Source organism: Colobus angolensis, unplaced genomic scaffold (genome assembly GCF_000951035.1).
Source record: "Colobus angolensis palliatus isolate OR3802 unplaced genomic scaffold, Cang.pa_1.0 Scaffold197, whole genome shotgun sequence".
NCBI classification, from domain to species: Eukaryota; Metazoa; Chordata; class Mammalia; order Primates; family Cercopithecidae; genus Colobus; species Colobus angolensis.
In genome coordinates, this window is record NW_012115121.1 from 5,644,345 (window position 1) to 5,666,910 (window position 22,566).

General features: G+C 44.2%; 1 protein-coding gene across 2 annotated transcripts in view; it reads left to right on the forward strand.

Moving 5' to 3' along the window:
• The window catches only part of RASSF2 (Ras association (RalGDS/AF-6) domain family member 2), a 42,715-nt gene extending 34,477 nt beyond the window's left edge, over positions 1-8,238 (forward strand). For both annotated transcript variants that reach the window (XM_011941034.1, XM_011941035.1), the window contains 3 exons: positions 62-183; positions 1,995-2,092; positions 3,919-8,238. In XM_011941034.1, coding sequence (XP_011796424.1) covers positions 62-183; positions 1,995-2,092; positions 3,919-3,988 — 290 coding nt within the window. In that variant the 3' untranslated portion in view covers positions 3,989-8,238. The remainder of the gene's footprint in view (positions 1-61; positions 184-1,994; positions 2,093-3,918) is intronic.
• The last annotated feature ends 14,328 nt before the right edge of the window (positions 8,239-22,566 follow it).

Sequence of the window (22,566 nt, forward strand, 5' to 3'; positions counted from 1 at the left end):
CTTAATGTGAGAAAGGCCTCTGGCCAAACTCAGGGCTGCTCCTGGTTGTGTGTGGTTGCAGAGAAACAGAAGCTGAAGGCCACCGATTACCCGCTGATTGCCAGAATCCTCCAGGGCCCATGTGAGCAGGTCTCCAAAGTGTTCCTAATGGAGAAGGACCAAGTGGAGGAAGTCACCTATGATGTGAGTTCCCTTTGGGTCAGGTGTGGTCTGTCCTCAGGAGGGTGGGGATTTGGTTGGATCACCTGTAACTGGGGTATAGAATGACTTTTTTGACCAATGACCATGCCCCTTTTACTTCTTCAGTGCCAGGTTCTCTTGAAGCCAGGCTGAAGGTATGCCCTGAGGGAGTTGCTGGAGGAATGCCCAGGCAGAAAGTGATTTCCATAGAAGGAATAAATTGCTTGAGCCTTCCTAGGGTACTGTCAGAGGGATGGGAAGTGTCTGCAAACACTCTTTTAGCAATGCTAGAAAGTTAGCAGTTGGCTGGTCGCAGTGGCTCACTCCCGTAATCCTAACGCTTTGGGAGGTCGCTGCAGGACGATTGCTTGAGGCCAGTGATTTGAGACCAGTCTAGGCAACAAAGCGAGACTCTGTCTCTACAAAAAAAAAAAAAAAGTTTTAAGTAACTGAGCATGGTGGTGTGTGCATGTGGTCCCAACTACTTGGGAGGCTGAGGTGGGAGGATCACTTGAGCACAAGAGGTTTAGGCTGCAGTGACCTGTGATGGCACCACTGCACTTCAGCTTGGGTGATAGATACAGCAAGACCCTGTCACAAAAAAATAATACAAGAAGTAAGCCATGTAATAGTCAGCTTTTGCTACAGTAACAAACATCTCCAAATCTTAGTAGCTTACAACAGCAAACATTTACTTTTTCCCCATGATTCTATGGTCTAGTAGCAATGGCTCTACTCTAAGTGTGGGCTGAGTTCAAGTCTGCATTGTGTGACTCACCCAGAGGCCCAGGCTGTTGGGGCAGTACTTACTGCTCATGGCTGTGCTCCTCATGGCAGATGGTGGAGCACGAGAAACCAGGCCAAATCATGTAAGCATATTTGAAGCCTCCACTCAGATTTGGTGTGTCATGTCCACACACATTCCACTGGCCAAAGCCAGTCACATGGACAAGCTCAACATTAAAAGTGTGGAGAAATACACTTCTCCCAGGGAGAAGAGTTGATAGAGCAGGGTGGGGATTCTGGTGGGGAAAGGGAAGCCATTTTTTAACTTTTTTTTTTTTTTGTGGGGGGGACAGAGTCTCGCTCTGTTGCCCAGGCTTGAATGCAGTGGCACCTCCCTGGTTCAAGCAATTTTCCTGCCTCAGACTCCTGAGTAGCTGGGACCACAGGTGTGCATCACCATATCTGGCTAATTTTTGTATTTTTAGTAGAGATGGGGTTTCACCATGTCAGCCAGCTGGTCTTGAACTCTTGACCTCAAGTGATCCACCTGCCTCAGCCTCCCAAAGTGCTGGGATTACAGGCATGGACCACGATGCCTGGTGCTGTTTTTAAACTTTAACTCACCCCAGAGCCACCCACAGCCTCTCCAAAGCAAGTTCATATTTGGATGCTTGTTTGAACCTTGAGACCCAAATCATCATTCTGAACCCTGATTCCTTCCATTCTCTTAGGGGAGAACAAAGGGATTTATTAGACATAACGGGTTCCGTTCTTTCTCTGCATCACTGTATCAAGAGAAAGTACTTTTCTGTGTTTGGCGTCACCTCATCATGAACTGAATGCATGACATGAAAAATGAAAAGTTTTGAGATGGTGTCATGTAAGTGAAATGATCGTCGCAGACTCCTTCCCAGCCTGGTGAGGAATGAGGCTTGGCTCCTGCCTTTAGGGAAATCCTGGGTTTCTGAAAAAAATAGACTTTCCAAGACTTTGTGCCAAGACTTTGTGCCTTGTATAAGGACAACCCTGAAAGGAATTGGAGTAATGCTGGGAAGGGCATTCAGCCAGACTTGCTTCTTTCTCTCCAGGTGGCCCAGTATATAAAGTTCGAGATGCCGGTACTTAAAAGCTTCATTCAGAAGCTCCAGGAGGAAGAAGATCGGGAAGTAAAGAAGCTGATGCGCAAGTAAGCGTGGCCTCTGGGGCACTGGGGGCACTTCTCCCGGGGCCTCAACAGAGGGGCCCCTGCTGGGTCCTCACAGGGACTGTGCTGAGCTGCTGCATGGGCCTGGGTCTCTGGGCTTTCTTTGGGGGGCTGCCCATTGACAGACCTGGATTTCAAGTGGGGCATGATAGTTAAGTGTGTTCGTCTACTTCTTGTGTCAGTTTCTCATTTTGATGTGGGACATCAAAGTGTCTCTTGTCCTCCCTCTTATGGAAAGACTCTGAAAAGAAGGTGTTGGTTTAAAATTTCTTTGGGGTCTAGATTCAGAAATAGAGGAGGTGACTGTACGCTGGTTTCTTAAGTATATGATCAGGCTCCCAGCAGGAGACTCTGATGAGGGTCTTTGAGGGGTGTTTGAAGAAGGGACTATTTACAAAGACTTGGGCAGAGTCTGGGGTAACCTCAAGGGACAGTGCAGTCCCTGGGGCTAGTGTTACCACCCCTTGCCTGAAGGGGTGAGGGCAAGGAGTGCTAACCAAGACCCAGAGGTTCCAGGGATTTCAGGAAGGCTGTCTTAGCAGTGGATGTAGCCTGAGCTACTGGCCTCTAAAATCCTTTCTTCTCCCATTTCCTCCCTTTGTAACATTTATCTTCTGGAAATTGCATTTGGATTGAAGAATAAAGCTTCTTTCTGGGAAGGATTTTGTGATTTTTTTGCTATGTTTAGTCATAGAAGAGACTACCTTTCATCGATATGGTGGAATAAATGATTCCTTTTTGCCAATGGAGAATAAAGCCACTGCTAGATCTGCTGTATCGATGATCATAACTAGTCTGATAACACACTGAACACTTACTATGTCCTAAAGTTTTGGGGTGTTTTTTTTGTTTTTTTTTTTTTTTGTCATGGAGTCTTGCTCTGTCGCTCAGGCTGCAGTGCAGTGACGCGATCTCGGCTCACTGCAACTTCCACCTCCCAGACTCAAGTGATTCTCCCACCTCAGCCTCCGCAGTAGCTGGGATTCCAGGCACGCACCACCACATCTAGCTACTTTTTTTTTTGTATTTTTAGTAGAGATGGGGTTTTGCCAAGTTGGCCAGGCTGGTTTTGAACTGCTGACCTCAAGTGATCCACCCGCCTCGGCCTCTTAAAGTGTTGGGATTACAGGCATGAGCCACCATGCCCAGTCAACTACGTCCTAAACTTTAAAAACAGATTTTTCTGTGTACCACAAAGTCCCGAACGTAAGGGAATATGTCCATTTATCCCTGCACAACAGTGCCCACTCCTGTAGCTGCAGTGCCACAGCTCAGGGAAGTGGTGGGAAAACCGAACTTCCCCCAAGCCACGGACCTCCATGCCTAGTAGCTGCTATGGCCTCTTCTGCAAAATGCAGGTTCTAAGGTTGCCATTTTTGTAGGATCCCCAAGAGGGTCAACTGTTAGCAATTTTATATTATCTAGCCTCGGTGAGGGTTCATGAGCTACTGTGCATATCAAGTACTATGCATAGTGTCTTGGACACAGTAAGCAAACGCACAGAATTCGTAGTATGCTTATTATTGCTGTTGTTTTTTTTACCTTTTTGATTTTTTTTGGCCAGATGTTCTACCCATAGTAAAATAATCTAATTTGGATTTGGCCTCTTTATTTCCTCTCATCGTGTTGTAGGAATGCACATAAGCAACAAAGTAGCTAAAGAGGGGTCAGTAATGGAAGTGAAGGAGCAGGGCGCTTGACTGCACTGTTACCTGGTGTGACCTTGGTGTTACCCACGTGGCCGGGAAGGTCCTGGGGAGGGGTGTGTTGCTGGCTGCTCTCCACCTGAGCTTGTTTCTTGTCTCCAGGTACACTGTGCTCCGGTTAATGATTCGGCAGAGGCTGGAGGAGATAGCCGAGACCCCAGCAACCATCTGAGCCACGAGAACGAGGGGATCCCGGCACCCCAGGAGCCGCCATTGCCATAAAAGCCCCAGAGAGCTGGGCACTTTCTTTCCATGGAAACATTTAGACACAAACCTCCCCAGCTCCGGCCAAGCCATCATTTGTTACCTGGAGCTGGATGTAGAAGTCAGCAGACAGCTCTCCATCCCTGGACCCCTGCCCTCCTTTCTTCCACTCACAAGGACTTTTGATTTTAGTTATAAGGATGACCCAAAATATGTGTGTGTACATGTGTGCGCACGCATGGTATGTGTCCATGTGCCTACCTGATACTTTCACATGTAATTAAATTCCAGACAACCAGCACAAGAGCCTGAGCCTGGCGAATGTGCAGCTCGTGGGCAGGGAAATCAGAGGAGCCACTGATCTGAATGGTATTTAGGTTGAAGGAACGATTTCTCCTCTCAAGTGCCAGGGAGCAGCCACGTGTCTGCCTGTGTTTAGAAAGGGAAGAGGGTTCTCCAGGTTCACCATTTGGGTTGTTTATATGTTGGTAGAAACTCTCCCTGTATGCCTAGAAGGATCAGTGAATGTGAGAGCCTTGGAAATTAACAAAATAACAGCCACATAACTTGCGGCAAGTCTGATGGAAAGAAAAAGATAAACCATCCGTAGGGTAGATGCAATAAGTCCACGTATTTTTACACTGGAAACCTTGATTGTTTTAAATGACAAAGACATATGTGATGTTCTCTGTGGAAACCTGTGAAGAGTGGATTCTGCCTCCATCCCTGCCTCCATGGCTACCTTTAGGAGACAGAGAGGATCCTGTGTGTTTCTCTGTACCCAGCTGACAACCCATCTCTCCGGCGCTTCCTTGAGTGGAAGGAAAGGTCTCAAGAAACAAAGATCTCGCTGGTGTGCACACAGTGCTGACCAGCTAGTGTGTCCAGGGCCTGGTGGCCTGGTGGCCAGGAAGTTCCAGGTTGAAGGGAAGTGTCAAGGCTACCTGCAGAAATGACAGGTGAACCCAGCCCGTCTTCACGTCATCAAGCGTCTTCCTGCACTTGAAGCTGGGGCCATGTTTGCAGTCAAGACTTCATTCTTTCTAACCTCTGGGTTCTTGCAGCTTGCCCTCACCTTGTGTGTGGAGATGCATTCCAAGAATGAAGCCTCATCTTGCTGCTGAGTGTGGGGTTCAGGAAAGCTCTTTAGGCCACCTGGTGAAGGTGTATGGGGAGGATGGAACTTCTCCTCAGCTTCTCTGAGCAGCCACCTAGGTGATCTTTAGAGCCAACCCCAATGAGGGAGAAAGGGCGAGAACGGTCTGTGCCCTGGGACTCCCATCAGGAAGCTTGCCAGACAGCTGGGCATCAGTGCGGCTGATACAGTCTGAGGAGGGAGACAGATGCTTGGACCTGGGTGCCTGGCTGTGGAGATCGACCAAGCAACACCAGCGGCTCCTAAGAGTGGGCATCTCTGAGCCTAGCTGAGGTAGAGACACTGCCCGTCTCTTCTCCACCTTCTCTCCACGGAAGGTTTGCAGGGCTGGGCAGTTGAGGAAAGGACAGTCCCTGGTTGGTGCCTCCAAAGGAAGGTGGGCCTTTTTGGTGGAGATGTTTCTGGCCCGGGCACCCTCCTGCCCCACATTGATACCTATGGCTTCTTTAGAAGGCTCACAGCTGTGGTCTCGATGTAGACTGCAAAAAGATGGCACGCTGCCCCTGGCTTTTTGCCGGGGATTTTATAGCAAGTCTCCTTCCTCCATCGGGACAGCAGCACCAGTCCTGTGGGGCATGGAGTGGAAACCCAGAAGGGCTTCTGCAAACTGCACAGAATTGGGGTAAGAAGACAAGGAGTGGGCACCGGGAGAGGCTTCCTTTGTTACAGCTGGGAAAGAACAGTTCTGTGAATGCAAACACCTGAATCTTGCATTTGAGAAAATGATATGGGGAACTTCTCTTCTGGTAATTCTTATTTTGAATGTTCAACGCCTCAGTTGGCCCCAGTAATTCTTCTTGGAGGACTTGGGAGAAGAATTTCCACAAGGCAAACTACTAACCACTGGCTCTTGTTGGACAGCGATTTCTGGCTTGTAAGAGTTCTCTTTGATTTGCACTAGCACTACGATAGTGTTAAATGTGGAAATACTGCAACATGTGCAGTTGGCCAGATCACTTTCCAAGGGAGCAATACGAAGGCAGACTCACCTTTTTAAAGATGGGAGGCCAGGAGGTGGAAGTGAGAGGAGATCCCATTTTACACAACACACTTCCACGTAATGCAGACCACACTTTTCCATTTTGTCCTGCCCTGTTTAGAGGTCATTTCTCACATCCTAAGAACCTGAACAGAAATTTTGGACAGGTTCTTTGAAATAGCAGCAGTTGAAATAGAGACGCTTTGCCACAGTGTGGAGCAGATTTTCTCACTGGTATCACATGCTCTTGCAGTTTTGAACTTTTCAACCGATTTGTGGGAGTTTACGTAATTGTGTGCAATGAACCTGAAATTGCTTAAAGAACAAAAGACCAATTTATAGGGTTGGATTTTTTTTTTTTTCCAACTTGTGAAAAGCAGTTTAGCTGCATCTGGCTCCTCCTGCCACCACCCCCCCCCCCACAACCCCCAGCAGGGGCTTATGTTACAAGGTGATCAAGTGAAGGAAAAACCTGAGCCCATCTGGCTGGGATGGTGGAATTAAGCACAAGGTCACATTCTCTGTGATCACATGACAGGGAAGGTGATGTCTTAAATGGCAAGGGGGTTATCTTGGGGAGAGGCTGAAAAGCACAAAAGATAGTCTTGCCTGTACATGTTGGTGAAGAACGTGCACATTGGTCTCCAGGCTGGACGGACTTCAACTTGGAGTTGAGTTGAAGCAAGAGGATTTCAGGATATTAGCCACCCATCTGCAAGAAAAGTGCTGAGGCCTTGGGTCAAGATTTTGATCTGAGACATGCTGATGCTTCAAGGAAAAATATTTTCACCATCCTCTCTTCCCTCACCAAAAGAAAACAGTACTCTCTCCTAGAAACCTCTAGGTAAAGACATTTTATCCTAATATCGGTAGCATATAATGCCCCCCCGCAAAGAAATCTGTTCTCCATGCAAAAAAGTCTCAACGAGAATTCTGTGGAGTTGAGTGGTTATTTCAAAATGTCAGGAGGGTGGAGAGAGAAACTGGCCACAGAAGAGCAAGAAGCTCTCTTAAGAAAAGGGAATTCTCTTTAAAGAAACCACTACCGACAGCAAAACAACCAAAAACCACGTTTTATGTCAAAGCTCTGTAGCACAGAGAATGTGGTGTCGTAGATACATCGCCGAGAGAGATTTCTCTTTTGTTTTTTTGAGACGGAGTCTCGCTCTGTTGCCCAGGATGGAGTGCAGTAACGGGATCTCAGCTCACTGCAACATCCGCCTCCAGGGTTCAAGCGACTCTCCTGTCTCAGCCTCCTGAGTAGCTGGGATTACAGGGACCCGCCACCACGCCCGGATAATTTTTTTTGTGGTTTTAGTACAGATGGGGTTTCACCATCTTGGCCAGGCTGGTCTTGAACTCCTGACCTCGTGATACACCCGCCTAGGTCTCGGAAAGTGCTAGGATTACAGGCGTGAGCCACAAAGCCCAGCCAAGAGAGAGCTTTCTACATGAACAAGGCAATTTCAGTGTCTTACAGCGGCCAAACCATGACGTGGAGAACAAGATAGGAGACAGATCACCATGAGCGTCCCTGATGTAGCAGCACACATTTTCACGTTTCCACTTCAATCGTTTTGCACAAAGTCTTGCTTCACTCAGATGAAATGAGATATGATTTCCTAGAGATGTAAAAACAAGAATGAATGTGGCACCCCTTCTTCCAGATGTAATAGAAAGCTTTGCCCTATCCCAAGGGGGGTGTTTAAGTGCCCCTTGTGTTTTAACTGTATTCAACTGAGCACAAGATGCACAGGCTATGATGGGAAACCCTCAGTTTACCTTTGGAGTCTTCCCTGCAGATCGCAGGCCTGTTTCTGGCGTGTAACTGCTAGTGTTTCTGAAGGGTTTTCCGAATTGTTTCAGCCTTGTGAAGTATTCTTTTCTTAATTATAACTTGCCTTTCAGCAATGGTACATGACTTGGTTCAATGTTTGGTTCTGAACTTACACACTGATGCATTTACTCATCTGACATAATCTGACAAGGCCTCAGTAGGGAGCCATACATTTTTGTAACATTTTGATAATGTTTTCATGCACCTGACTTAGATCTTACTGAAATAAAGCACTTTTCAAAGAGATGTGCCCGGTGGATGGGTCTGTGTGTGACTGCTGGGTGCATGAGCTCTGTGTTGTGAGAGGGTGGTTGCAAGGTGGGCGACAGGAACAGAAAGGAGCACCCACCAGATAAGTTAATTTTCTTCCCTGAGTTTATGGTTTGAACATGCTTGGGCCTGGCTGTTACGTCCCAAATAAGAAGTGAAATGAGAAGGTTGTCTTAGGAGCTCCCAGACAAGGACTCTGGAGAGCCAGGAGTTGCAGAAGAAAGAGCTTGGAACTTCTACTCAGTGAGGCTGGATTTCCACTCTGACTCCACCCCCAGCTCTTGGACCCTGGGACCAAGTCAATGATCCTTTCTCTAGGACTTGGTTTTCTCACCTGTAAAATAGCTAAGCCACCCTGCAGGGGTTGGGCACCTGGGCTTGCTTCTGTAGGAAGCATCCCCCCAATGGGTCCCCAAGTGTAAGGTTTTCAGACTAGGACCCAAGTTTCACCCTATAGTATGGGGAAGGTATGATATCTAATTTTATATGTCAACTTGGCTAGGCCATGGAGCCCAGATATTTTGTCAAACACGAGTCTAGGTGTTACTGTGAATTTGTTTTTCTAAAATTGAGATTAATATTCAAATCAGTAGACTTTGAGCAGTCTGCCCTCCATAATGTGGGTGGGCCTCACCCAATCAGTTGAAGGCCTTAAGAAAAAAGACTGAGATCCCAGAGAAGAAGGAATTCTGCCTCAAGACTGCCTTTGGACTTGAATTACAAGATGAATTATGTGAACCAATTCCTTAAGCTTTGTCTCCCCACACCCGCACCTCTCTTTCTCTTGCTCCACACACACACACACACACACACACACACACACACACATGCGTGCACACACACATCTTTGGAGAACCCTGACTAATACAGATAAATAATTTCATTGGTTCATAAAGTTTAATATGAGATTTGACAGTTGTCTTCCTAAGAAACCTGGCCATAGAGCATAAATAGTGACCATCATAATTTGGCCTCTAGAAGAAGGTAACAACCAAGACCAGATTTTTAATGATGCTTCTGTAAACAATGCATATGTAAGTATGAGAGAGAGAGATGGGGAAGGAGCGAGAGAGAGACAGAAAGAAAGTGTGGATAAGTCACAGTTCCCTTTGAGTGTTGTTTCGATTTCCCATATTTAGAGTTTTTAACTCAAAGAGAGCTTTTCAGTTGCTGCATTTAAGTTGGGGGAAACAGATGAGCAGGCAGTTAACCCTTCCAAGGTGGTGAGACTTTGGTACAGTGCATCATGTAGATGTAGGTGATATAGACTGAAGATAAATGGCTCATTTGGGGTCCAACCACGACCCCCCAAAAGGCAGTAAGCCTTGTAGGAGTTACAGTGCCTAAAATAACCAAAAAAATTCTAATAGCCTTCTGCCAAAGGTGCTGGCAGTTCTTGGCTTGTTTTATGGAAACAGATTTTATGAAGTAATTTGGTATTATCTATTTTAGGTAATGAAGTTATTACTGAATGAAGTTTGCTGTGAGTACAAGACTTCACTGTCAAGTTTTGAAGACATTTGAATGGGTTGCTGAAATGTTTAAATGCAAGAAAACACTGCTGAAAATTGAACTTGAGTAAAATTAACATTACTATTTTCAGTTTAAAACCATGCAACATTTTCTGTGGATCATATGGGGGCAGAAAGAAGAAAAGAAGAAATAATGCAAAATAGAAATGGTGACTTACTGTTTAAGCATATGTTATATAAGTAAGTTAACTTTATCTAAGTGATAAATTGTAAGTATATGCTTTATAAGTATATAAGTTAACTTAAGAAGTTTTCAAATGGTAGGTAGCCCCACTGGTAGAGACCATAAGTCCTGGTTTGCCTGGGACACTTCCACTTTATTCTGTGGTTGTATGTAATTATTAACAGCATCCCCCTTTACTCTCAAAATGATCCAGGATGGATGATAAATATGATCACCCTATGAGTTGGCCAGAGAGCAGCTTATCATAATTTTGATGAGACGTCTATAAGCAGCAGCCATAAGTTGGAATTTAAGCGTTAAGTTTAAACTTTAGGAAAAACGGAAATCTAAACACATGTTTTGACATAATGCAGAATATAATATGGATTTTTATATATCAGTGTTTTATTAACCCTGATTTAATTGTTCTTGCATTAGAGCAAGACACATTTTTCTTATTGGAGTTTTAAGCCTGGACTTACTAATTCATACACCATAAACATGAATATTATTTTTTCATTGAAAAAGTATTTATTTTTCAGTTTTATCGTGGTATAATTGACAAATAAAAATGACATATATTCAAGGTGTACAACCTGATGATTGCTGTACATATACATTGTGAAACGATTACATCACATTAACACATCCATCATCACACAGTTGCCATTGTGTGTGTTTGTGTGTGTGTTTGTGTGTGTGTATGTGTGTGCGATGTCAGGACACTTCAAATCTACTGTTTTTTTCTTCATCCAGCCCAAAATGTCAAAGATCTACTTCCTTAGTGAATTACAAGTAAACAATACGGTACTGTTAACTATAGTCACAGTGCTATATATTAGATCCCTAGAACTTACCTTGAAACTGAGCATTTGTTGCCTGATTTTTAGGACATGACACCAAAAGCACAGGCAACAAAAGCAAAACTAGGCCAAGTGTGGTGGCTCATGCCTGTAATCCGAGCATTTTGGAAGGCTAAGGTGGGTGGATTGCTTGAGCACAGGAGTTTGAGATCAGCCTGGGCAACTTGGCAAAACCCCATCTCTACAAAAAATACCCCCCAAAATTAGCTGGGCATGGTGGGGCATGCACCTGTAGTCCCAGTTACTTGGGAGGCTGAGGTAGGAGGATCGCTTGAGCCCAGAAGGCTGAGGTTGCGGTGGGCTGAAATCACATGCACTCCAGTCTGGGTGACAGAGCGATACACTACCTCAAAGAAAAAAAAGGCAAAAATAAACAAGTGGGACTATGTCAAACTAAAAAGCTTCTACACAGTGAAGGAAACAATGAAATGAAAAAGACAACCTAGAGAATGGAAGAAAATATTTGCAAACCATGCATCTGATAAGGGGTTAACATTCAAGATACATAAGGAATTTCCACAACTCAATAATTTATGACTTTAGTCACTAAGCCCCTCTAAGCTGCCCTTGATACCACCTACCCTCACCCGCAGAGTCCTCTATGGTGTCAACAGCACCAAGATTGGGGTATCTTACAACATCCTTCCCTGGGACAACCCAGGGGTTCTGAGAGGGTAGTTGGTGCCAAACTCTGGGACAGAGGGAACATGACAGCATGGGTATGTCTTGCTGATGGAAAGTAATTATGCCTCAGCGATGTCTAGGGTATAATTTTGGGAACGAACTACTTAGAACTCCCACACATTGTGAATATTGAATGTCTGGGACTACAAAGAGCCTTGATTCCAAAATGATCCCAAGGAAAGATCTTAACTGATACGGACGTGCTGGGAAGGGAAGAGCGTGGTCCCTTTAAATGATACAGAAGTGGGCAAGTGTAGTGCTGGGTAGAGGAGGGCGTGGTCCCTAGCTAGGGCTCTACTCCCACGGACCTAGGTGAGGACAGGCTTTCCTGTCCAAATGTTGCATCTCCCAAGACCACCCTGGCCTGCCATGCCCCCATCCCATGCCTATAAAAATCGGGGACCCTAGCAAGGCAGGGACAGAAGCTGCTGAAGGTCGAGAGGAGCACATCAGTGGAGGAACACATGGGGGGCTGGACATGGAGAGGAGGGCATCAGCAGGCACTGGCATGCCGGCGGGCCACCAACTGGCAGAAGGTCATGGAGTTTGGCTGGGGCAGTTGGAGGAGAGCCCAGGGGACCGAGTGGCCTGACTCTAGGTGAATATCATCTCCCTTCTGGCGCCCCCCATCTGCTGAAAGCTACTTCCACACAATAAAACTTTGCACTCATTCTCCAAGCTCCCGTGCGATCCGATTCTTCCGGTACACCAAGGCAAGAACCCTGGGATACAGAAAGCCCTCTGTCCCTGCGACAAGGTAGAGGGTCTAATTGAGCTGGTTAAAACAAGCCGCTTACGGACGGTTAAACTAAAAGAGCACCCTGTAACACAGGCCCACTGGGGCTTCAGGAGCTGCTTTCACCCCCTTGACACTGGGGTGGGGTCGGAGCCCCACAGCTGCCCGTCTGTATGCTCCCCTAGAGGTTTGAGCAGCAGGGCACTGAAGAAGCAAGCCACAGTCTCTGTCTCACGTCCTGCGAGGGGAATAAGGGAACCTTTCCCATTTCTTAATGTAGTGTTCAACTTCAATCGTTAAAATTCCTTAGCCAAATGTTGACTATAACACAAGTTGTCACAAAAATCACTAAGCAAAAAAGCAAATTATAACATCTGTGACCCATTAAAAGAAACCAACAAATAAAAGTTGAATTCGAGTTGGTTATAATAATCTAGAGATAAATTATTAGAAATATGAAATGAATTTTGCAAAGTTGCTAAAACAAGGAAAATATATAAACATTTATTTCTATGTATTTCTAGGTGCATAATCTAATAAAAGATTAAAAATAAAATTTAAAAATGGAAAGATATATCTCATTCATGGATTGAAAATTTAGCAGATCTCCCCCAAATTATCTATACATTCAAGTAATCCTAATAAAAAGCCAAGTATATTCTTTTCCTTGCTTTCCTCCTTCTTTGTGATAATGGTATAGGTAAAATAAAAAACATAAGCATGAATATTATTCTGCTACTGGAAGTATAATTATCAAGTTTATGTAGAAGGCCGGGCGTGGTGGCTCACACCTGTAATCCTAGCACTTTGGGAGGCTGAGGTGGACAGATCACCTGAGGTCAGGAATTTGAGACCAGCCTGGCCAACTTGGTGAAACCCCGTCTCTACCAAAAATACAAAAATTAGCCAGGTGTGGTAGTGGGTGCCTGCAATCCCAGCTACTCAGGAGGCTGAAGTGGGAGAATCGCTTGAACTGGGAGGCGGAGGCTGCTGTGAGCCAAGATTGTGCCACTGCACTCCAGCCTGGGCGACAGAGTGAGACTCAGAATGAAATTACGTAATAGTTTATGTAGAAACCTGGAAAATATTGTTATGTAAAGTAAATAAAATAGTATGTTTAATATGATTGCAGGCCTACATGTAAAGGCCTATGAAAAAAGTTATATTGAGGTGGTGCCATTAGATTTTCTTAGTGCTTCTATTACATTGGCTTTAAAATTAAAATTTCCTGCTTAGTAACTCCAAAAATATTGAGAATCCAAAAACGTATAAACACATACAAAACAAAACAACAACAACAACAACAACAAAACAATGGCCAGAAGATTAAAGCCAGCCAGGCCTTTGTGTCCCTGGTAGGGTCAGTTTTTCCAAGCGCTAGGCTTCAAAATTCCTAGAAGAATAGGAGGCCCATTATGCAATGGAAATGCAATCCCATATATGAAATATCATATATATACACACACATATATATATATATGCATATATATGTGTAATATAAACACACACATATGTAATACACACACAAAATGGAAGGATTGCACCAATAGTTCTAGGGCCTTTGAGAAAACCAGCCACCAATCATGCCATCTTGAGTACGCAGGAGCCTAAGGATGGAAACCCCATGTGAGGAATTGGGAAATTCCTTGTGTTTAGGGTCAGTCACCCTGGATACCAAATGCACTTTCAAACTGTACTCTCAATTCTCCTTTCAGAAATTGGACACACAAAAGTTTTCAAAAGGACAGAAAAATACACACCATAAATCCTGGAAACCTGAAGTTAGCCAGAATGTGCTGTCAGACAGTTCCACTTTCAGTTTTTACATCTGAAGTTCTCTTGATTAGGAATTGGGTACCAGATGCAGTGCCTGATTCACAAATCAAGCCCTTTGCTTGGTGTCTTCTGGATAAATGTGTGCCTTGCCCCGCCTGGGCACATGGGACATCCCCTGCTCCCCCAGCCCACCCTGCCCACCCCATGCCCCTGAGGCCTGAGCTAGGAGCTCAGGAGCTGCTCTGATCTTCGTTCCCATAGAGGCCAGGACACTGGCAGTAAGCGTGATTTCTGGGCTGACTCAGATGATTATCCAATAAACTGAATTTAAAAATTGTTCACTCAGGTGCCTACTGGTACCTTCTCAGGATACACACACTAAGTAGACAATAAACAACCCTAAAATAACCCAAATGACTCTAAGGTTCTTCAAATGCTCTTAGAACTCCCCCACCCTAAAAAACCTCAAGGATCCTCAAGAGCCCTGTAAACTTCATGCCAGTGGGGTTGACCTGTAGGAAGCATCAGAATCAGTCAGGGTTCCTGTTAAAATGCAGACTGCCAGGCCCCAACACCAGAGTTCCTGATTCAGCAGCTGGAGTAGGGCAGAGAATCTGCATCTCTAATAAAGTCCTCAGGTGATGCTGATGTTTCTGGTGCGCTAACTGTTCTAAACGAGCCTAAGGGGAACACTGCAATCACTCAGGGAGCTTTTTAGAACACTGATGTCCGTGTTCCACACCAAGAGACGGTGGTTCAATTCTTCCGGGCTGTGGTGTTGGCAGCAGAATTTCTAACACTGCCTTTTTCTTACTGACTGATAGGGTTTGGCTGTGCCCCCACCCACACCTCATCTTGAATCCTAACGTGCTATGAAGGTGACCTGGTGGGGTGCAGGGTGGGTAACTGAATCATGGGGGCAAGTCTTTCCCATGCTGTTCTCTTGATGTTGAATGTCTCATGAAATCTGATGGTTTTAAAAAGAGGAGCTCCCCTGTGCGAGCTCTCTTTGCCTGCTGCCATCCATGTAAGACTTGGCTTGCTCCACCTTGCCTTCCACCATGATTGTGAGGCTTCCCCAGACACATAAAACTGTAAGTCCAATTAAACCTCTTTCTTCTGTAAAGTGTCCAGTCTCGGTTATGTCTTCATCAGCAGTATGAAAATAGGCTAATACACTAACCTCCTCCCCGATTCTTATATGCACTGAATTTGAGGACCACTTCACCAACCTTAAAAGATCCTAAATGAGTCCAAATAATCCTTAACAATGAAACACGATCCCCTGTAAGACAGTTAAAGGTGATAGACAATTAAAATGACAAGCAATAAAATGACACTAAGATTCCTAAATGCTATTAGTCAACCCTAGATGATCCCAGAGGACCCTAAAAGATGCGAAATAACTTTTGGTGACCATAAACTCTAGAAAAAAATTTAAATGCTGTAATAATTGAAAAAGATCCTAAATAACCTTAATGAAGTCAAGATATAATAAAAAGGTCTAAATGATAGCAAATGCTACATGACCAGCCAGGGTCCTACCAACTGTAAACCTAAAAACTTTAAAACCAAATCCTTGACAACAATAACCCTAAATCATCCCAAATGAACTTCAAAAATCATAAATAATAGTAAAAGATCCTAAATAGCCACAAAATATTCTAAACGACCTTTGGTGGCTCCTGACATCCCTAGAGGTTCCTAAACCTTGAATGAGCCAACTTTAAAAACAAAGAACCCAAATGATATTCAGTGACCTAAATGAATATAAACCTTTTTTAAAAAACATCCCAAGTCCTTATCTAGCCTGCCTGGACCTGCTACTGAACCACCAGAGGTTCAGTCTATGTCCTACTGCTTGCCTCCTAGAAAGCCAATGACTGAGACAATGAGCCTTGCCAAGGAAGAAGGCTTTAATCAGGTGCTGCAGCTGAGAAGATGGAAGATCAGTCTCAAATCCATCTCCCTGAGGGACTAAAATTAGAAGTTTATATAGCAGGAAAGAAAGGTAACCATGTGTGGGAAAACAGGAATTAGCAAGGGATAAGCAAGAGGAGTTGGTCAACTGGAAGCAGGTGGTCACTTAGGCAACCATGATGGGTAAGGGGGGTCTCGCCTTTCATTGTCCAGATGCAATGATCTGGTGAGTGTCAGATCCTTGATGCTATCTAGAAGGCCTGATAGTTGGTTTCCTGAGAAAGGAACTCAGATAAGACAAGTGTCATTTTCTCAGGTTTTAAGACTGGGAGGATCAATTTCTCTGTTTATTCAAAGAAACCATAAACATCAGCTCTATGGAACAACTGGGTCAGTTTCAGACCTACATGGTCTACCTCAGGCCTCTTCTTGGGACCAGCTACACTGGCCTTGCTGCCCTTCAAGCATGTCCAGACCTGTCTTGCTTCTGGGACTTGCACTTGCCACTTGGGCTTTTTGGGTTACTCTTCTCCCCAGCCCATCACATACTTGCCTCCTTTTTGATTCAGATCTCAGATCAACTCTTCCTTCTGAGCAAGGCCTTCCCCGAACACCCAAATCAGCTGCCCTCCTGCCAGCTATCCTCTGCTTCCACTCTCTTCAAAGTGCTTTTTGCAGTCTGAATGTATTTGTTGATTTATGTATCTCTTCCACTAGAACCTAAGCTCTGTGAAGACATCCCAACCACCTAGAGCAGCACCTGATCCTCGGTAGACACTGTGAAAGGAAAATAAACCTCAGGACCCCCAACTCGCTAAGCCAAAGGGAAAAGTCAAGTTAGGAAATGGGTCATGCAAACCTGCTTCCCATGTTGTTCAGAAAAAGATAGCTACAAAGATAAAAAGAGCTACATACTTCTCTCACGATGTGTCCACAAGGAAATTCCTTGTGGGTCCCAAGATCTTTACCTTAAAACAGTTCTGTTGAATTTCACCCTGATCTTCACATGTACAGGACAAAGGACAGAACGAAAAGTCATCTCTCTGTTCACCTGAGACAAATGCGTAACTGCTTCCTCTGCCCTGTTTGTTTTATCTTATGTAAAAATACCGATTCACTGAGCACCAGACGAATGCATAAGTGACTATCCCTCTACCCCTTTCTCACATGTATAATGTATATTCAGTGAATGCTGATAGAAGAAGACTCAAAAGAATGCAACTGCTTGCCTTTCTTATTGCCCACCCTTTTTTAAAGTCCCTTCCTTTTTCCCACAATAGTTGCTTTTTTTGCCTTTAAATATTGAGGTCTCCAGATGCTCTTTGGAAAAAGCAAGGACCACAGATTATTCCTGAGCTTCTGTATTCTTTTCCTGGTTGTGTGCTTAACCTTGACAAATAAACTTCTTAAAATGATTGAGACCCATCTTGGTCATTTTCTTCGATTTACAACACCTTGATAATATTTATGTAATGAATGAATAAATATCCGAACGTACCATAAACACTAAGACCTCAAACAACAAGTGTGCCAATGCTAACAGCCTCTAAGTCCTGAACCAAACTCACTAACAAGTGTAATCCTTCTTAAAATGACCTTATATGACCCCAAGCTGTTGAAATCACCTCAAATTGTCCTAAGTCCTTTGTGATCCTAAACTACCCAAAGTGGTATAAGACTTCAGACACTCTTAGAGATTCTGAAGAGGTATAAATTACTCAAAACAACTTTAAATGCTAAATAATCTTCATGACTATAAATGATTCTAAGTAACACAAACCACCTGTAAAAAGCTCTAAGCAATCCAAATAGAATCTAAACCTTAAAAATCTCTATAAGACTTTCAAGACGTTTGAACCCGAAATAATCCTAACTCTAAATGCATAAATATCCTGAATGAATAATTTCAGGATATTTTTAGAGTCTAAGCACTCTAAAGAGTTCAGTCATTTAAATGACCCTATGGTAATATGTCTAACAACCTTACAGACCTAATACCTGGAAGTGGCCTCAGATGCCTGTAAACTACCACAGAACTTGAATATGCAAGTTTTGTGATTCTGGAGAGGATCTTGTTAGAATGTTGACTTAGATTTAGCAGACCTGGGGCGCGGTTTGAGACACTGCCTTTCTACCAACTCCCAGGGGATGTGGATGCTGCTGATCCACAGGCCACACTTGGAATAGCAAAGCTAGAAGCTATATAAACCCAAAGGATCTTAAGTCAATTAAAACTACCCTAAATTCTAAAACACCCTCAGAGATCCCAGACAATCCTAAATCCTAAACAACTCTAAACATGCTAAAGTTTCTTAAATGATGCTTAAAACCTTAAGCCCCAGATTATCTCACATGACCCTAAACTAACCCAAACAACTCTAAATGACCCTAAGTATCTCAATAGACTCTAAGAGATCTTAAGCCTTATACTTCCCTAAGGGCCCTTAAAAATTTAAATGTGTTTGAAATGACTCTATACCCCAATAGTCCAAAAGACTCTAAAAGATCCAAGAAATCATAATTGCACCTAAAATACCCCAAGTATTCTAAACTATTCTAATTGATTCAAAATTATCCTAAACCCAAAGTGACCTTAAATAGTTTCAAAGGAACCCAAGTCTAATGAGCCTAACCTTCTCAGCCTCAACAACATCAATGCTAACTCCAACACCCTTGACATTAATGACTCAACAATCCTAAACCCTAACAGGCAATGGAGCAGACACCTCGTCAGTGACCTGTCCTGACCCTCATTATCCCATACCTCAATAACTCATCTGTTACCCAAAGAGCAGAGCTCTGCTTGTATACTTGGACTTTAACCCTGCCTTAGGGATCCTGTTGATGTTGCACCAGAAGACCCCAAATTCCAAATGATGATAAATTAATGGATGCTTGACCCTGACCCCCTTGACAATGACAACCCTAAAAGCCTAATTACCATAAACCAATGATCCTGAGCTCTAAACTCTGTGAAGAAGTTGGAGCAGAACCACATACACCCTGACCAGAACCTGAACCCTACATCTCTCTTCTTAATGATCAGATACCTTCACCCTAATAATCCAAATGATGTAAGAAGAGTGACAGAGACTACCCTGAGACTTTCTTGTCTCAAATGTAACTTCAAGGGCTCTAAACTCTAATAACTCCAATCTTAAACCCTAAACCCTAAATAATGATAAAGCATTATTAAGATACTCATCTGCGGCCAGGCGTGGTGGCTCACGCCTGTAATCCCAGCACTTTGGGAGGCGGAGGCGGCCCGATCATGAGGTCAGGAGATCCTGGCTAACACAGTGAAACCCCGTCTCTACTAAAAATACAAAAAACTAGCCGGGCGTGGTGGCGGGCGCCTGTAGTCCCAGCTACTCAGGAGGCTGAGTCAGGAGAATGGCGTGAACCCGGGAGGCGGAGCTTGCAGTGAGCCGAGATCGCACCACTGCACTCCAGCCTGGGCGACAGAGCGAGACTCCGTCTAAAAAAAGAAAAGGATACTCAACTGTGAGGCTAACTCTGATACTCCTGATGAACATCATCAGACTCTTCACCACAGCACTCCCTACCCTCAGCCCATGTGCATGCCCGTCACCTGAGGATGCTATTATAAATTAATATGAACTCACATTTCTAAAATAAATTTATTCCACTTTTGAACTGGGATCCAAAAATCCATTTGAGGACCACGAGCCATGTTTTTCTCATTTTAATCACCAAAATTCACCCTGAATTGAGGTAAAAAATAATGTAGATTTGGGGCTTTATGAGATGAAATATAAATTACCCCTGCAGCAGTAAAGTTGCTCTTCAGGCCAGTGTGACATTCAACATGTTGAAAAAGAGGAGGAAAGAGTCCCAGGAGTAGCTACTTAAAGAATAAGAATTCATGTGGGATATTATACATGAATTATGTTGAGGGATAATGACTTAAACTGCTTTATATCCTCAAGGAGGATGCTCCAAAAATGCATCTCCCAGAAAATTCAAGATCCATAATACTATCTTTCTTGGGGGGACATATTGAAAGATAACATTTTAGTTTCAATGGACTACATAAATGAGATTCAAGTCCTGGTAATAAAGATGGGTCTGTGTAATAATTTCTTTACTCAGAATCTGTAGAGGAAGGATATTAAAGCCTACAGACCTATCACCACACCAATTCCACTAGCTAAAAGCAGATGACAAGATATAATGTTAAGTGAAAATAGATAGTTGGTGAAAGATACATACAGGATGATACTATTTATGTATCATATACACACAAAAGTTAATCTTTATACATATATACTCCTTACATATATTAATATATAGGTAGATAGCTCTCAATAGACCCTAAGAGATCTTAAGCCCCCCACCCGCTTTTTTTTTAGATGGAGTTTCACTCTTGTTGCCCAGGCTGGAGTGCAATGGCGTGATCGCGGCTCACTGCGATGTCCGCCTCCCAGGTTCAAATGATTCTCCTGCCTCAGCCTCCCGAGTAGCTGGGATTACTGTTGTCTGCCACCATGCCCGGCTAACTTTTTGTATTTTTAGTAGAGACGGGGTTTCACCATGTTGGCCAGGCCTGGTCTTGAACTCCTGACCTCAGGTGATCCACCCGCCTCAGCCTCCCAAAGTGCTGGGATTACAGGCATAAACCACTGCACCCGGCCAGATCTCAAGCCTTATATCTCCCTAAGGACCCTTAAAAATTCAAATTTGCTTTAAATGACTCTAAACCCCAATGGTCTTTATATATATATATATATAAAGATTGGAAGGATATAATTGTTAAGGGTTATTGTGAGGCAAGGATGGGGGTTGGGGGTGGTGGCTTTACCTGTGATCAATTAACTTTTTTCAAAAGTTTGTCTTTTCTTCAATGATAGACATGAACATGGTTAAGAAAGTCAAATAAAACCAGCTGTCTCTTGCTCCTTCCACACTCTACCTCCGCTTCCTTCCCATGGCCTTCAGTTCTTCTAGCTGATTCTTTGGTACTTGCCACCTTATCTGTAAGTAGCATGTTGGTGTTTCTCTTCCTGATTTGCTCATCTGGGGCCTTATCTTTCTCTACCTCCCTCCCTGATTCTTGGGTCTCCATCCTGCCAATCATAATTTTTGGTTAGCGCACATCCAGCCTTTACGTTGTATAACTGTATAAACATGCTCTGGAAAGCCAAATGTGTACTGAATTGGCTTATTTTTCCATTTTTAGCACAACTTTTTGTTTTCCATGAAGTTAAAAATTGTCCATTTGTTTGCTTATGTTTTCAATGTATTTTTCATGAATTCAGCCTCATACTTGTTCCAAATTCTCTAAACCTCTCATATGTTCAGTCTCCCCCAGCATTCTATCCATTGTATCACCTCCTGTCTCCTGGGGGTGACTCTCAGCCTGGTGCTGGTTGTCAGCAGGGGTCTGGCTTCGTCATCTCCTGGGGTTTGCGCAGCACACACACACTCTCTCTCCCTATCTTTATTTCCTCTTTCCTGCAAACCACACCTTCCTCTTTTGGACTGACTTTCTGCTACTAGCAGGATTGCAAATTCTGACTTCTCAGGCAATGCTGCCCTGTAGAAGTGAAAGCCCCGCAGGATTCAGGAATTCCTGATTTTTCAAGAAAATCCAGAAGCCTAGATTATTATCAGAATCTCTGGTTTTTAAAAACACTATGCTAGACAGGAAAAGAGTGTCACTTGGATTGGCTTGTAGGCCACCACTGTGTTATCCCCACTCTAGTTAACTCAATCTGACTGAAGTTAAACTGGTCTCCCAGGCCATGCCTGTATCCTTGTGCTCTATAGTTCAAGATTATTAAGACTTTATGCCGGGCATGGTGGCTCACGCCTGTAATCCCAGCACTTTGGGAGGCCGAGGCAGGCAGATCCCTTGAGGTCAGGAGTTTGAGACCAGCCTGGCCAACATGGCAAAACCCCATCTCTACTCAAAATGCAAACATTATCCAGGTGCAGTGGCACATGCCTGTAGTCCCAGCTACTCAGGAGGCTGTGGCAGGGGAATCACTTGAAAGGCAGAGGTTGCAGTGAGCCAAGATTGTGCCACTGCACTCCAGCCTGGGCAATACAGTGAGACTCTGTCTCAAAAAAAAAAAAAAATTTAGACTTTAGAAATCTATATGTTTAGAAGATTATAGAACAAAACACATGTGTTTCCCCATCCAAAAACAAATGGAGGGAAGCTGCTGGCCTTACAAGATTTGCTGAAGGTTTCTTTAGTCATCAGGGTTTGGCTTGGGGCTTGACATTTGGGGCAGGTACTGGTTGTGGAACCTGGGTTTGCCCCCTCGCTGAGATAAAGTTCATTCCTTCTGCATCTCCATCATTCCAGCCACTGCAGGTGAGGTGCATGCCCTTGTCTAATAGGGCACAACCCTTCCACCTCAGCAGAACACCCTGGATGTCGCTGGGGCCTGGAAGGTGGGGTGGCAGCACTTCTCTCCTGAAGTCCCAGCAGGGGAGCATGCCTGCCTCAAGGTCTTGCAGGCATTTGGCTGCACAATTGTCCCACAGGCCTGCGTGGTCATTTTCACACACACAGCTATGCAGTCCATCACCTTCAAGCCACTGAAACTGCACCCTGGCTTGGGTCAGCTTTCCCAACTCTGCCCCAGTTGCCTCCTTATA